This window comes from Argiope bruennichi, chromosome 1 (assembly GCF_947563725.1).
Source record: "Argiope bruennichi chromosome 1, qqArgBrue1.1, whole genome shotgun sequence".
Classification (NCBI taxonomy): domain Eukaryota; kingdom Metazoa; phylum Arthropoda; class Arachnida; order Araneae; family Araneidae; genus Argiope; species Argiope bruennichi.
In genome coordinates this window covers 45,319,670-45,337,451 of record NC_079151.1, presented here as the reverse complement: position 1 = coordinate 45,337,451, position 17,782 = coordinate 45,319,670, and the positions used below count along the sequence as shown (strand labels likewise).

At 27.7% G+C, this 17,782-nt stretch overlaps 1 protein-coding gene across 3 annotated transcripts in view; it reads left to right on the top strand.

Moving 5' to 3' along the window:
• LOC129969680 (lachesin-like) overlaps positions 1–17,782 on the top strand; it is a 276,467-nt gene that overhangs the window by 244,098 nt on the left and 14,587 nt on the right. For all 3 annotated transcript variants that reach the window (XM_056084361.1, XM_056084353.1, XM_056084346.1), the window contains exons 4-6: positions 3,494–3,664; positions 5,339–5,467; positions 17,286–17,573. In XM_056084361.1, coding sequence (XP_055940336.1) covers positions 3,494–3,664; positions 5,339–5,467; positions 17,286–17,573 — 588 coding nt within the window. The remainder of the gene's footprint in view (positions 1–3,493; positions 3,665–5,338; positions 5,468–17,285; positions 17,574–17,782) is intronic.

The window sequence follows — 17,782 nt, the reverse complement described above, 5'->3', positions numbered from 1 at the left end:
ATATGAATAAACTGAATAATAAACCTTTCCGTCTTACTAGTCTATTAGGGTGAACTGAAATAATAAAAAAAATTACTCTATTATTACGTAATAGTTTAAAGGGCATTGTGCCAAGAGTAGCACTAAAGACAATGGAATTTCATTTGGGTAAATGGGCTGCTATTTACCGGTTGATTAGAGAATACTATCACATTCCGTGTACGAATCCATCTGAAATACAGTCCTATAATCTACATTTTCTATTCTTAAGCATTTTTCAATTTTTCAGGAACTTTATATAAACTTGATAGGTGCAAGACATTTCGCACAGTTAAGTGTAGAGATACTATTTTAACGAATTTCTTTAAAAATAAATAATTCTTTTAAAGTCTTTAATATATAATACATTTCCTAGGCATTCTATAGAATTTCAAATGAAAAAAAAGGCAAATTATGAAATAGATCTCCTATTACCATGTATTCCTTTTTATGCTAATTTACGATAAAGATGAATTTGTGTATATTTGTGTGTTAGTTCTATAAGTAAGACCGTTTAACCAAGATATATAAAACTTGCCATTTAAGTACTTTCAAAGGAAAGAATTTGAACTTGGAAACATTTTTTTAAAAAAAGTTTAATTTATTGCAGTTAAAATTCACATTCTTTTGTGATTAAAAGTTATTTAAGCTATGAAAAATCTGAATATCACTATTTTATAAAAACTTGTGATTTTAGAGCACTCGATTGACTGCTTCGAGGAAAATATAGTTATGGGCACTAAGAATTTATCAGAGATTGAGTGGCTTAAATTAATGAAATTGTTTATTGTTCAAATGTAATAATAATCAAAGCTACATAATTCGATCAAATTTAATTGCAAAACACTAAATTGACATTTTTTATTAAAAATTAGTAGTATGAAGCATATTTTACTCATCGAACTGAATGAAGGAAAATTTAAATTTCCTAAATTCTTCATAAGCACATTTACTAATCGAAACAAAATAAAATTATATTATTTATGCCATTTAAAAACTTTTTAAATTAAAATAAAAACTTTTTTACATTTTTATGCTAAAACGTAAACTTTTAGTAGAATAATAATTTGGAATATGCATAAACTGCAAAAAAAAAAAAAAAATCCCGCGGTACAAATATTTTAATATGGAAAAATTCTATTCCCCAAAAAACATACTTCGTTTCTACTAACATGTTTCTGTATTAATTGAAATTTAATCACTTCCGTTTCAAAATAGAGATTAAATATTAGGTAAAATGACAGAAAATTAAGGGAGAGTATAAAAAATAAAAGGCATAGTGTAAGGTTTCTGTAACCGTATGAGTTGTATGACTCCAAAATTACATGCTTAAAATTATTATGCGAAGAAAACCATTAATACCAAGTTACATAAACTATTTAATTGAAAATTTCAGTGACCATTAATCCCGTGGAACAGACTGGTCATCAAAGATGGCTAGTAAGAAATAAAATTACAAATAAATATAAAATTATTTCTTTTCTTGTCTGTTTTATTTAGTTTTTACTAGTAAAAATTCATAAATTTAATTTTGCACAACTTTTTTACATGTTTTGAATTAAAAAAAAATTAATAGCACTCTTTCAGCACTTTTTAAAAATAACTCTTTTTATTATTATTATTATTTGAAGAATGAACGTCTTTAAAATAATAGCCTTAATGCAATTTTTTTCATACTTTAACTATACAACACTTGCCATTCTGAAGAATGTGATGTATGCAATAAGAAATATAAAATGTATCTCTTATTTTATTTTTTGCATAGTCATTCTATAAAATGTCGGCGCTTTGTATATTACCGGTAACACACATTTTTTTAAAGTTTTAATATTTAATTTCATTACAGGAAAAAAGTTTTTTTTAAATTTTTTTCCCCTTTTGTTTAATGTTCTAAAGAAAATTATAATTTTTCTGAACTTACAAATTTAGTACATTGAAAAATATTATAATAAAAAAATGTATTGTATTATGTAATGTATATATTGTAGACCCGAAACTTATACATATTTTATGCATTTGTATAAAGACCTCTATGCACATGCTGCTTCACATATTGACAGATATATTTTTTATATATTTTAATGACTTACATATTTGGGGAGAATGCAATAACTGTGTTTTTCTTCTATTGTAAATGATATTTAATATTTTCATTAAAATTTTTATTATTTACTCTTTTATATTCAAGACAATTTTTTTCCCTATCGTTTAGATTATTGTTACGGAAAATCCGTCAGGTAGGTATATGGTAAAATGTCTAATAGCTCGATAACAGCGACGCTTTATTCCAAAAAAAAAAACAAAAAAAAAACGCACACACAAGAAACAAACAGAAAAACAAAGCCAACGTTTACACAAAGGCAGAAATTTTAGAAATCACAAACGCATGGTAAAAGAGGAAATCATAAACTGAATAAATATACAGCACAATATCTCACTGACTCCAACAAAAGTAGCTTTACGATCAACATTTCAGAGATAATTTACTTGAACTTACTCCACGGTTTCTTCCCTCCAAGATTTTATATAATCTCCAGCAGTGCAAAGAACATTATAAAATAACCATGTAGAGATATCGATGTAAATAAAAAAATGACTAGTCAAGAAAGCTGTTTCCTGATTTTTCTTGCGTAGAATCTTCTATTTTTTGCAAACCGAAGCACAGGGTATGTTCTCACGAACAGTGCAGAAATACTTCGTTAGGGGAATGTCCCTTATATTCGGCAATCGTCATTTTTGGTCACTAAGGCCGGAAATCATTTATTTTGCATTAGTTCGGCATTCATTAATGTATTTGTAAAACTCTCTTTATATTATTAGACTAACAGATTTTAGAAGCAACCTGAATCACTTTTGTTGGTCCCCTCAAGTTTTCTATGTTTTCTAAATTAATTAATATTTTTAAATTCTCAGATTTGCCATTTACACCATCACGGGTCAAATCGTTCGGGAGGAAAACATCGAAGTTAATGGATGTTTGAACCAACTAAAAACCCTCGGAGTAATCATGGAACTATTTGTATAGGAAAAGAAAATACATTCACATTTTTTTTTATAATTTCAAAGAAAAAAAGGGGACATAAATAATAAAAAGAATGGAAACGATAATTCACATGTAGCTACAAATTTAGAATGCAATAATTATATTTCCTATACGGAATAAACGTTTGTTCATACTGTAAATATAATACCAGCTAGTAAAATGTGAAAGTTTTATGTGGAAAAAACAATAATGAATTTCAGGCATTATTTCTAACATCTATAAAAAATAATTAAAAAAGTAATATATATTGCGCGACTTTCATTTTCTTGAGGGGGAGGCGCACTAAAGAATTAATGATGGTTATTTTTGTTCTTTATTTCTGTAAGTGTAACATTGTTTTATATCCCATTGAATATTAAAATGCTATATTATGAACCATGTTTCTGAAACTATAAAGACCAAAGAAAATAAAATTTAGTTCATTCTTTGCAGTTCCACCGTCCATCGTAGAGGAGGATACTAGTACGGACATCACAGTTGACGAGAGATCAAAGGTTAGCATGAGGTGCAAGGCCGCTGGATATCCTCAGCCAAGGGTTATTTGGAGGAGAGAGGACGGAAAAGAAATAAATCTAGGACCAATGGGTGCTCAGAAAAGTTCAGGTGCTAATCAAATAATACTTTAAAAGATCATTTTACCCAAAGATTTTTACTAATATTAAAGGAACTAATTGAAGACTTTTTTCTTACATTTTTTTTAAATCTTTCAAAAGCTTGAGCAGAATGTGATTAGGATGTGTAATTAGACATTGTTTTAATCAGAAAGATTAAAGGCGATACCTCTATCAAATACCACTATGGTTAGACACACACACACACACACACACACACACACACACACACACACACACACACACACACACACACACACACACACACACACACACACACACACACACACACACACACACACACACACACACACACACACACACACACACACACACACACACACACACACACACACACACACACACACACACACACACACACATATATATATATATATATATATATATATATATATATAAAAGATACTGTGGAAATGAAATTCTATCACTTGAACGAGAGCTCTCTTCAAATACATGAAACCCAGAAATTTAATCCAGATTTTGCTATTTTAATCGTTTTCTTCATATAAAATAACCGAATAAAAGCAACCAAAAACTTCAAATGGATGGCCATTTTGAGTAATAAAAACATTTTGGTAAATTGAAATAATCTCTTTGTGACTTCTTTATAGTAAAAATATATTACTCATGATGTGGCAAAACATGGAAACGAAATGATTAAATTCCATGAAAACATTATTGGAACATATCATTATTACTGTATCGTTACTCTGTATATAAATAATCAAACGTTACAAATAATTTCTAGTCAAAAAGAAGTAATTCTTCTTTTTTTTAATTCATTGATATCCTTTGTTTCTGAATGTTTCAGAATCTTCAGATCATTTGAATCAAAATTGCAAATTAAATGTTTCGTTATTCATACATAAATACCAAAAGAACTTTAACTATAAAAAAAAATCATATTTATTTCGTTTCTCTTGCTTTTTTTTATCTGAATTACGCGGAAAAATAAAAAAGTTGATGTTCATAGGAATTGAAAATATTTCCTTTAAATTTGAAAATGTAATTTCAGTGGTAAAGTTTTACAAACAAGCATAAAAATACAAAATTACAAGCATAAAAATTTGACAAAAATTTAAATTTTAGAAGGTATTTATTCTACATTAGTTTTACACATTTCTTAATTTCATTTGAGAGCTCTACAGGGGAGAGAGAGAAGGGGGGGGGGGAGTGATACTCAAAACGAAAATGAAAGCCAAAACTCATAGGTACAAGTTTCTAATCTCTGAGAAATAAATGGTCTGTATGTTATCATTATTATCAAACGAGCCGATATACAATTACAATACAACTATCCTTTTATAGTAATTCCAATTCTTAAATGTATTTACCATGGTTTTAGCTGGCGCTATAGATCCTAAATTTTGTCATTAATTTATTAATTTAATATATTCTAATTGAATTGTGAATTTCTATTATGTGAATAAGTATTATAACTTCTTTTTCCTTTATTCATATGCTTATTTTTTTTTCTTATTTCTTTACCTAGTTTTGAAATGTATATTATTGGAATTTGTTACAATGACGAATAAAGCATTTCTGTTTCTACAGTTATCTCAAGAGTGCTTCTTAACTATTTTGTATACATTTAGTTTCAATATTGTGCATTTATATACAAAATTTGCATTGATTGTTTTTATAGTGCTTAGAATGGAAGGAGAATTCCTAAATATGACTCAAGTCACAAGAGAAGATATGGGCGCTTACTTGTGTATAGCATCGAATGGGATTCCTCCTTCTGTTAGTAAAAGGATATTACTCCATGTTAATTGTAAGTTCTTGTTTTTGCTAATAAATTAATCGAAAGTTTATAAATAAGTATCACTTGTGACATCTCTCTGAATACATTGGACAACCCAAGTATATCTGATAGAATGAACTCAAATATTATGGAACAATTTGCATTTAATGGCATAGTAAAAAGTTAATGGAATAGATCTCAGTTTTCTAAAAATAAAAATATAATTTATAATTCGAAATTCAAAATTTCCTTAAAAAATAAATTTTACTCACGTTATTATCATTTGAAATCGGTTTCAAAATCGCCTGAAAAGCATTAAAAATACATATAATTATTCTTAAAAAAATTATAAAAAAGAAGAAAACTGCTGAATCTTAAAAGTGTAATTTCTTTAAAACATAACTTCGCAACAGACAGTTAAAAAGATTGATGGGTTCTTTAATTATGTAATTATCAGTTAACGACCTAATTAGGGTTATAAAAGTTGATTATATAAATACTAATTAGAAGAATAAGAACAAAAATTTGAGTTTTTCTAAGTATTATATGACGTATCATTTTCGGTGATTTGCGTTCTCAATAAGATATGTAAAAGTCGTTTCGTAAAAAAGACATTGCGTTAAAAAGTGTAATTTTGTTAAAACTTATTTTTTGGTAATATTTTTAAATCGATTAACTTCATCTAACAATAATACAAGAAACTATCTGTTTTTGTTCATTTCAACTGGAATAACATAATAGGGTGATCGCGCAACATTTGGCTTTAAAAATATACATTTTGTTTCTTGAATTTAAATTTAATGAAATACACATCCAATATATTTTATTCATATTCAAACATTTGCTAATAATTTATATAAAGAACGTTTAAAAAAATGTAGTAATAACATAATTGCCGTAGTAATATAAATTAGAAAAATTTACGAAATTAGAATAATAAATCAGAAAAGGAATTAAAAGTATTTATTAATTAACAATTCCTAAGGTTAGATTTTTATGAACTATGAATATTATAAGAGTAAATTTACTCAGTTTTATTCATACTGATGCATCTTTTCCATATTAATTCAAGCTAAATTAAAGACTAATTCAAAAGCATATTATGTATTTCTCACGAATCTTGGTACAAATTTACTTTAAGTAGAGTTACCTTCCTACGTGCTATCCGGTTAACTAATTATTAAGGATTATGTGGCCTATTTTATGTTGTTATTATTAGTTGAGTTAAAATACGAAGTTAACTTCTTCACAACAATCCCAAATCGGGATTTCGAAGTTTTTTCATCTGTTTAGATTTTATATTAAATTTAAAATGATTAAATTATTCGAATAACATGTGAATAACTATTCTTTCACATTACAATGTACATTTTTATAAATTGTAATAAAAATATAATAAATATATCGCATTTTTTTAGCAATTTATGGCATATTGCTAAAAAAATGCGATATATTTAACACATATAAGTTAAATTGGCGTTAAATTTAAGAAAAATAAAAACTTAAAATTCTGAAATTTTCAGAATTTTACATGCAGCTTTAAAATTTATTATTTATTTAAGGTTATGTACTTTTTGGAGAAATGTCATGAATTTTCAGTTAATATCAATGAGCAACCAAGGGAAATATTTTTTTTAAATTATAAAAATTAAAATTTAGACTCCTAATATTATTTTAGAAAAACGACAATGAATTACTGTTATAAAATGTACATGACTGTTTATCAGCCAAACATTTAAAATGGAATAAGACATAAACATTTAAAAAACATTTAATATTAAATAAATTTTAAGAAATGATTCATTATTTGAAATTTTACAACGAAAAATAAGTAACTGTTTATTATTATTGAAATTTATTACACGATAGTCTTTGTAATTGTTGTTCAAGGATCAATCGAAATGGTAACGGAAAGGGCATAGAATCACATTTTAATGCAAAATGTGATGCCTTTAAAACAAACTTACTAAATTCAGCCTATAAAATGCAATGATATGGGTTCCACTTCTCAACGAAATATCTTAGTCATTTTAAAGTATTGTTTTTTCATTCAGACATTATTCTTAAAATTTTCTATAATTTCAAATTTTGAAATTCCAAAAGAAATTCCATTTTCGAATAAATGAACAATGCATAATACAATTGCTACACTTTTATTAATAAATTTGTACTGGCTAAATTGCATATTTTTCGTTATTTTATTGCAGATGATAGAATTAAAATTTTTTTCCTCTTTAGCAATGTCACTGGAAAATTATGAAATTTTTATTGTGTTTCAAATTTATCTCAGTTAGTCTCATATCACCCGGTATTTGAATTTATATTATAATCAAATCAACATATATAAATTCCATAAAAATTAAATATTATAAACATATTTTTTTTCTTAGGACTTATTGTCAATATTAAGATTTCCTTTTAACTATTGAAAAAAATAGATATAAATAGCAACAACGGCAAAATGATATAATAAAACTCAAATTTATTTAGAGGTCCACAATAGTTTTATAAAGATTATAATCTGATATTTAGTTTATATTTAGCTCATATTTAGTTTAACTTTCTGATTCGCTCATTGATCAGCTTAACATTTTCTTTTATTGACTAAAAAAACTCCTGTGGCTTTTTTTTTTATCAAACTGCATGTATAAATTTAAAATAAAACCCAAAATTCAAAAAGATAATGAATATTTCAATACATCGAAGGAAATCTTAAAAGTTACAAATTAGAAAAATATGATTCGACAATTAACTTTAATTAATAAGTTATTCAATGTACTAAGAGTAGTTAATGATTTTTTTCGATGCTTTTTCCATACTGCTATCCATATGCATTTCCAATTAATTAAATTAATCCTGAAAATTACGGATATATTTAATTGCAATCTGAAATACGAAATACAATTAGAAATATTTCTTTTTCATTCATAATAGAATTTTATCGTAGAAGATAAATTTCATTTCGAATTATCAAATAAAAATGAAAGGAATGAGGTTTTATCTAAGTTTTGAGGGGTTTTTTAATGCAACGTACTTATGTACTTTTAAAAATAATATCATGTCCGTATAAATATTTCTATTTTATTGCAATTAATTGAAATAAAAAATACTTATAAAAACTTTGAAGATTTAGAAACGATCAATACTATTTTTTTACCTTCTTCCCAAAGCGAATCATAGTAAAGCATCATTACGAACAAAGGTATATTTTAAGTTAATGATTTGTACGAGACGACGAAGAATTTTATAATTGAAATAAAAATTCTAAAAGAATCACACATTCTTCTAAATAATTTTTAGCTTTGCATATCTTTTTTTTATGATAGAAAAACAATTGGAAATGAAAATATAAAAATAAGGTATTATTCATTTATTTTCATTATAAAATAAAGAATATTTATTTTTGTTTCTTCATACTCTTATTTTCGAAAGACAGAAAAATAAAAGAATTCTTTTTCTTTTTCTTCTGGGCTAGAAACTTTTATTTAACAACTAGTGGAAAAGAAAAAGAAATCCAAGATAAAATTATTTTTATATTCCCACATTATTTCCTGTTCTACTTTAACGTCTAATCTTGGCAGTAATAAAGAAATAGTGCATTTAGATATTTTTTATACAATTATAGTTAAAGTAAAATTTAAAAAAAATCTGCACTTCATTCGATTTCCAAAAAGGAAGGAAAAAAAAGATTCAAGTTCAGAAATTTGCATTTGGCGATTATATTCGCCCAAAGGTAAAATCCTGCCTATACTTTAATAGAAGGTTATTTAAGAAATAGAATGATTTGAAAGTAACAAAAAATTGTTCACAAATAAACATTCTTCATAACATATCATTTAAAGTATTCATGAGTCGTACTTCACAAACGATGACCATTTGTGTTTTATGCGTTAATCTTCTCTAAAGTTTCGGGCAGACTGGAGTGGATTTCATAACATAAACTTTCAATTAAGAAGTTCAATTCTCTGAAGTACATGGATTACAATCTGGAATTTTTTTCGTTACTAAATAAAAATTAACCAAACGCAAAATTGTTTCATACTATGAAACGTAATCATTTTACAAATTTTATAAAATGTATTTAAAAGCATAATATTTATTTTTGTCTGCTTTATAGATAAGTATGCTAATTTTTTATAGAAGATTAGAAAAATTTTTGTGTTGAGTCAGTGGTTGGGACCCTAAATTAATTTTAATTTTAGTCTATATAAATCCATAGGTTTTGTGATATCCTCATTTGTTTTTGAAAATAGGTAGAATATGATGAATCAATGTCGTTTCAGAGGTAGAAAACTCACTATTTTTTCTAATTTGGAATTCGTCTCCAGAATAAGCTGATTAAATGTGTTTGTGATGTGTTGATTCATTGTGCAGTGTTTGGAGAGTAACCAAAGATATTTTTATTAAAAATAAAAATCAATTTCAGTTTTGAAAGAATAAATAATTGTGCATTAACTCTATAGATATTGAAAGGCCCTAAACGACCGTTAAACGAAACTAGCATGCGCACCAGTCGGATTTCATTGCGAAGTCTCTCCCGTTTTCGATTGGTGGAATACCTATAGACTAGTTGGACGACAGTAATGATTTCAGAGAACTCTCAAATAATAAGAAATACCAGTTAAACCGATCCTCTTTTACATACACATCAACTCCTTAAAAATGCATTTTATCATTAAATGTCATTTCAGTATAATAAAAATTTAAAAAAAAATTGATAACATTAAATAAAAATATTTGATAACATTAAAGTAACTAACTTAGCTTTATTTATCCATTTATAGAATCTACTGAAAGTTCTAAACACTTTATACTGTTGCAAATGTAGGCATTCATTTATTTATATCAAATAAAAAGAAATTAAACACAAAATTTTGGTTCACATATGTTTAAAATCGACATTTCACTAACCGTTTAAAATAGATGCGATTTTCTATGAATTGTACAATATCGGGATATTCAATAATGCATTAATGTCTTCTTACCTTTGTACTTCCATGGCTATAAATAAATTTCTGAGATTGGAAGGACTTTTTTGGGTGAATATTTTTCATTCACTTATTCAAAAATTTACTCAGGGCCGCGGTGGCCCGGTGGTAAGGTCTCGGCTTCGGAACTGGAGGGTTTCAGGTTCGTGACCCGATTCCACCGAAGAACCGTCGTGTAAGGGGGTCTGTTCACGTTAAATCCGTCATGCCAAACGTCCTCCCGTTGGTGTGGTGAGGTGTGGAGAGGGGGGTGCCAGCTCAGGTGTCGTCCTCGTCATCTGACCGTGGTTCAAAATTACGAGGTCCGTCCCAAAATAGCCCTAGTGTTGCTTCAAACGGGACGTTAATATAACCAAACCAAACCAAATCAAAAATTTACTCAGTAAAACATGCTTGGAAAAAAAAAAGTGAATTACTATTTGCTGCAAAAAGTAAAATTGTCTGACTGATAGAACTAGTGAACTATTTAAATAAATATTATGAACTTAGGTATGAAGATTTTCTAACCTCATCATTATTCTGATGGCCAAAAACCAACCTTTTAAGCTTATACTATTAACTTCTTCCAAGTTTGACAATTTTTAAGTAGCAAAAATTATATTCAAGAAAAGAGAGTGACATTGTTTCCTGCAAAACTTTTATAAGAGGCCTAATAAATAATACTAAATAACCATACTGTACGAAATAATTGCATTAAAAAGTACTTGGTGCAAACGAAACAGTTTTGTCAGAAGTCGCATTTAAATACTGCGTCGCTGTCATCCGCTCTTAAGCAAAACGAGTTAATTGCCATAAAAGAGTCTTCGCCCCGTAAGGTCTTTGCGAACCATTTCCATCAAAGTGCTTTCCCACTTTTCATAACAAGAGAGCGGCAATTAAGCAAAAGAATAAATGGGGGAAGCTGTCAGTGGTTAGAAAACTATCCAGGGCTCTGACACCCGTGCTGTCAGCTAATGAAATGAAGCTGTTTGTGAGGATATTTGATTAATGAGTATACACAATTTGTGTATATCTGGAAAAGGGAGATAGGGCAACAAATCGATGGAAAGGTGTTTGCTTTCTTGCTTCTAATAGCAATTCGAAAAGGGAGTATCCGAATTCGTTAAATTCATCAGGCACGCTAATCAGGAAAAGTGCTTTCAGGAAAACTGTTGACACTAGAACGAATGCCTTTTTGATTTTTGTTTATTTAATTTGCTCGCTTTGTTTGCTAAGAGATAGCGTCTTTGCTCCTCATTGCTTATTCAAGATGTCGATGATTTAAATATAATTCAAGAGCTGCGGAGACTTGGAAAGGGAATTGTTTGCCACATTGAACTAAATATGTGTGCTCAGCCATTAGAAGTATAAATAGCTGAGATTATTATTCTGTTTTTGAAATTTAAACATTGTCTTGAAAGAAAAAGTTCTTTTTAATTAGTTATTTATTATTTTTATAACAGCATTTTTCTTTTAAAATAATATTTTTATCTATTTGTAATTCAGAAATTATATTTTTTTTTCACAATTTTTCTCAGTCGTACATTATTACACTTTTTAACACACACACACACACACACACACACACACACACACACACACACACACACACACACACACACACACACACACACACACACACACAAATATACATATATATATATATATATATATATATATATATATATATATATATATATATATATATATATATATATATATGCTTATAGAATATACAAATGGACTTTGGAGATTTAACAGAAGTCGAAATTCTTTGTAACTGTTCAGTACAGCTGTTATTCAATAAATTGTAATTTTTCAAATTGTGTATTGCAGTTAGTTATTATTATACATTTTTCGCTTTCGAGTGCATCCGTCATGGTAGATTAAACTTACTTGATTAATGGATTCATATCATGAAATAAGAGCCCATGTAAGAACCCCGTATTAACGCCGAACAACAAAGGTCTGGATTCAGTGGTTGAGAAAAGCAATATAATCTCTTGAGAACAGAAATAAAGTGAAAAGCATTTGATACATTATTTAACAACTTTATTAATTATGTCATAAATCTAGAATGTGAACAAAAATAATATCCCGTATTTTTATTCAGTATGAAAGATTAGTTTTACTCTCGGACAACAACTTAGATGTTTAAGATTCATTTATTCGTCCGTTACACGTATTTAATTTACAGTGTCATGAAGTTGCATTACAAGAATTTAATTAACAGATTTCTTTTACTTTACAAGAATAACAGTCAATTGATTAATAAAGCCTTACAAAATGAACTATATTTTATGTCTCTCTATTAATTAATTTTCTCATTCAACGTAATGAAAAGAAATTAAAAATACTTTTCTTCAATTATTATTCATTATAGTAATATTTAGTTATAGTATTATTTTGAGTTCAATCCACTAAGTATGGATAAAACATCGGATTTTTTTTCTTCTTCTTGCTGAACTACTAATAATGGGAGTGATGGATTTACCATGTTTTATTTTTTTTAAACTGTATACTTTTTAAATCGTCAAAGTTATTTTTCGAAAAACTGAAATACTTGCATTCATATACAAACTTGTATAAATTTTGTATATCCATATCTTTGTTATAGTAAGTTGATAATCTGTTTTATAATTAAGATACTCACTTGAAAATTCCTATATTATATTTTAAGTATTTTTCATTTTTCAAACAATTTAACCCAAATACCTGCACATCAAATTTAAAACCACTTAAATATTTGTTATTTTTTTATTTATTTTATAAGAATTGTTTTTTTTGTTATCCCATACCGGAGTTTGTTTATTCATTAATTAAATTTTTAGTAAATATTCATGGATTTAAATTGTTAATATGTAGTAAATTCGTGTGATAAATTCGTGAATATTGAACATCGAACCGGATTAATTTAATTTCAAACCAACGCAAAATAGATATTTCTCCTTGGAAAGTTGTTCATTTAGGAAGTAAAACATTAATGAAGTTTTACATTTTATATGACGGCTTTTGCTTCTGTTTCGTTCATATAATCTATAAAATATCCATAAAATGTCATTCCAAAGTTGCTAAATATTTTTTTTCTAAGCAGTATGAAAACAAATTTTGGTGATTTTTCTATAGTATAGAATGTTCTTTCAAGATTTACCGGTTTCAATTACTACAAAGCCGTGAATTTCACTTATAACTAATACATATTATATGCTTATCTATTTCACCAGTTAATATTTTAGGAAAAAGAATCTAGGTATGAGGGTTAATTCTATTTAGCTAATGACGACAAATAATGTTTAATTAATGACGGAAAAGCATTAGTTCCAGTTAAATGGCTGAATAGTGACATAATTATGAAATGATAAACTATTTTATGAGTTTCAGACTTACTCTCGGTAACTTTCATTAAGTATCTGCTTCATTGAAAATCATACCAAATGTAATATTATGTTCAGTATAATATTATTCTTCATGATATAATAATTAATTTATAAAATTCCACCAGTAGAATAATTTTTCTTCATAATAAGAAACAACAATGAATTAAAATCTATTTTTGAATTGGTTCCTTATGACAGAATTACTAAATATTTGATTTTATATTTCTTTTACATAATATGCTGTATTTAAAAATAATTAGTGTACTACTATAGATTTCAATTTTACTTATCAGTAATTAGCAAGATAATATATATATATTATTTATTAAAATCAAAACTTGTTTAATATCTTTGAGATATTTGCATAAAAACACATATTCTTTCAAAAACTCAAAAATACGCAATATGTCATCCATCAGAAATACGCTTATTTATTGCCTACCATGCGACCTTAAGGTGTACGCACACATTTGAAACTTCAAAAATCGTTCAAAATATTGAATTATTTTTATTGCTTCAAAATGTTCTCTGATCTTTTAGCTTTCAAACGATGCCAAGATGTTGTCAATATTCGGAATATTTCTCGAGTTATAATTATTTTTCTAGAGGTGCTTTCACTAAAAACTCTAGTTTCGGTTTTTTTAAACTCATTTTATGAAGAATGATATTTTTCCACTATGTTGCTTCATTCAAATAATCATAACTCAACAAGAAATTAGACAAATACAATTATTTATATATCAAAATAATCTGTATGAAACAGTGGATGTTTTGTGCCTCAATCAAAGTTATATTTATTGAAAAAAATTAATAGCTATGTAAATTTAAAATTACAGAAATAAATCTCGCTTCTTCTATTCATCATTGATGAAAAAATTGTTAAAAAAACGCTATATATTTTTATAACTTGATTGAGGCGGACAACATGAAGACTGATATTAGGCATAATTTCCAACTAGAATTGCGTGTGTGTACAAATTAGAATTTAATACATCATGTTTCAAAAAATATGCTAATTAGTTCATTAAATATTATTTATTTAATTAATAATTAGTATAATATGGTTTTTTCTCACTGAAATGAGTTTAAACATATATTAATGAACTACTGTAAAAAAAAAACTGAATTTTTAAAGTTAATATTTTTAAAAAAATCTTCTAGTATGTATGTAACCTTAAGTTAAGAAATCATTGGTAACAAATATTTTAATTTATATTACGAAGGAACTGAAATTTATGTTATAAATCAGCATTAGACTCGGATGTTTTTATATTCTACAGTAGTTGACTTAAACCGTTATTGCTATAATGCGCAATAATGCATAAAAGCCTGTATCACTTTTAGCAGGCTTTGTTGGCAACGGATGGTGGGTTAAAAATCTTTTATTTTCGCTTTCCCTGTGGCTCCCGCGGGATAAGCGAAACTTCTGCGATTATTCGCATCGACCAAAACCTACATCCACTCCTAGACTCTTTTGTAAAGTCGCGTTTTGGCAAATGAGGGTAATTATTACTCTGTGAGCGCCGGTTTCGAATTACCCTTTCGAAATGTGATAGTGTCTTTACTGAAATAAATGGCCCCTCGGCTTTCGAAAGAGTGAAATTTGATTCCGATTACATTAAATTGCCTTCCCCATTGGGAAATGATTTTTTTTTTCATTCTTAAACTAGTTTCCACGCCAGAGTTCGCAATCATTTAGTATTTTTTTCCGCCAAACCACGAATGTTAAATGGATATTTGAGTTTGCTACAAGAAACTAATGAGTGCGATATTTTTAACTGGACATTTCAAGTCATGATTTACATTTTAAGCAGATTTTTCAGCTTTTGATATATTTGTCTTGCCGCCTCTGGTGAATTAATATCTTGAACATTTGCGCCACGGAAAATCAGCTTTATAAAGAGCTGAAAATAAATACTTTGCTCTAAACAATAAAGTTAAAATCATATTGGGTGTATAATGCTTAAGTGTAAATCAAAAATTTTCTTTAAATTGTTGAACTAGTTAAATTGTAAAACATGACTAGAAACAAATTAAACATTTTTTTTCGTGCTTAATGAAACCAGTTTCTTTTTCTTTACATATAATTTATTTTACATAAACGTAAACGTTTTTTACATGATTGTTTATTAGTAATGAGACTATTTAGAGATTTTCAGCAAAGGATATTGAATTCTTTAAAAAAAAAATTTCTAATTACTTTAAAATGTATACAAAGACAATAATTATTTTCCATACATATGAGAGGTGCGAAATATTTTTATATTATAATGAGATTAAACTACAAATGAAATCGTAATTCAGGATTAGGTTGTGATTGTTTTTGTGGTGTAGCGTTTACGACACGAGAATCGAAAGTGCCACGCTTTCTCGGAGAAATAAATTTCTTATTGTATCCGAAGAGTAAAAAGAATAATATCTCTGAAGAATGAGCTTCATTTTTGGAATGAGCGCTGATCTCTGATTAAGTAGGATGACCACCTGATGAATGAAGATAAATAAATTTCTTTAATCATAATAGAGGGATGAACGATTGAATTGCTCTTGTAAATGCTTATAGTCTTTAAGAATTTCAAAATTGAGAGCTTGGAAATGAATAGATCTGTCCTTAAATGTCATAATGATTGGAACATCGTTTTAAGAGAAGATTATCCACGCATTAAAATATATATGGATAATCTTCACTTTCGATATTATCACAAATAAAATCAATAAAAACCAAGATATTCCATGCATCAATTTTGGCAGCTTGCTTAACGGATTATATACTTGAGTATATTTTTTTCGTGTGCATTTACAGTGTTTGAAACATGTTGTCTTAAATACTAAATGTTAATCAATACATGTGAATGATTTCTTTCGATACTATCACAAATAAAGCCGCTAAAATTAAACCATTCCCATGCATCAATTGTGATATCTTTCTTAAAGGATTATATGCTGAAATAGAATATTCTCCATGTGGATTTACTCCAAACGTTGGAGCAAAGTTTCTAATAATTCATGTACTTGCGAATCCAAGTACTTTCGAAATGGAATATTCAACTAATGTATCATCTTTCTTGTCACACAAACCTTCTTTGTGTAATCAATCACCATTTTTCACTAATTCAAACTAGATTTTCCAGTTCAACCAAAAATACGATTTCTCAACTAAATGGTTGAATCATACACAATATATACGGATTTATCTTCTCTTTTGATACTATCACATATAAAGTCAATGAAAACCAAAGCATTATCATGTATCAACTTTGACTGCCCTTAAAGGATTACAGGCTTCTCAGAATCTTCCTTTTGTATATTCTTCTTCATGCGAATTTACCTCATTTGCAGAAACTTCTACACGTTAATTTATTCAAACATTGGTGTGAAATCCATGTACTTACGAATCAAAGTACCTGCGAAATGGAATAATTAACTAATATGTCATCCATCTTGTTACATAAATCTTCAATGTGCAACCGTTCAACATTTTTGTATAATTCAGATTTCAATTTCCAGTTCAACCAAAAATCCGAGTTCTCAACCAGATGGTTGGAGCTGCTCTAGGCAGTGATGTTGTTCTCGGTTGCCGACTGGAGGCTTCTCCACGTCCCCTCACTTCCTGGATACGCAACGATGGAGTCATTCTTCTCAACAATCAGAAATACGAATTAACGGAGGAGGCAGACTCCTACAGAATCAACATGCAACTCAAAATCAAGAATCTGGAGGAAAAAGATTTCGGACACTACAAGTGCGTTGCCAAGAATACACTTGGAGACAAGGAGGGATTTGTCAGACTCATAGGTGAATCCTTTTGTTATGCATTAATTGTTCTTTATTTAAGGCAGTGATATTTTGCTTTCTTTTTTATTGCATTTGTAATTTAAAGTGTACGCTAGCTAGGCGTATAAAATTTTTTAGATAATATTCAAAGTACTATTCGCTTATTGAGAGCATATATTATTAAATGTGTTTTTACATTAAAGACATGCATTTTCATGTCTTTAAATTTA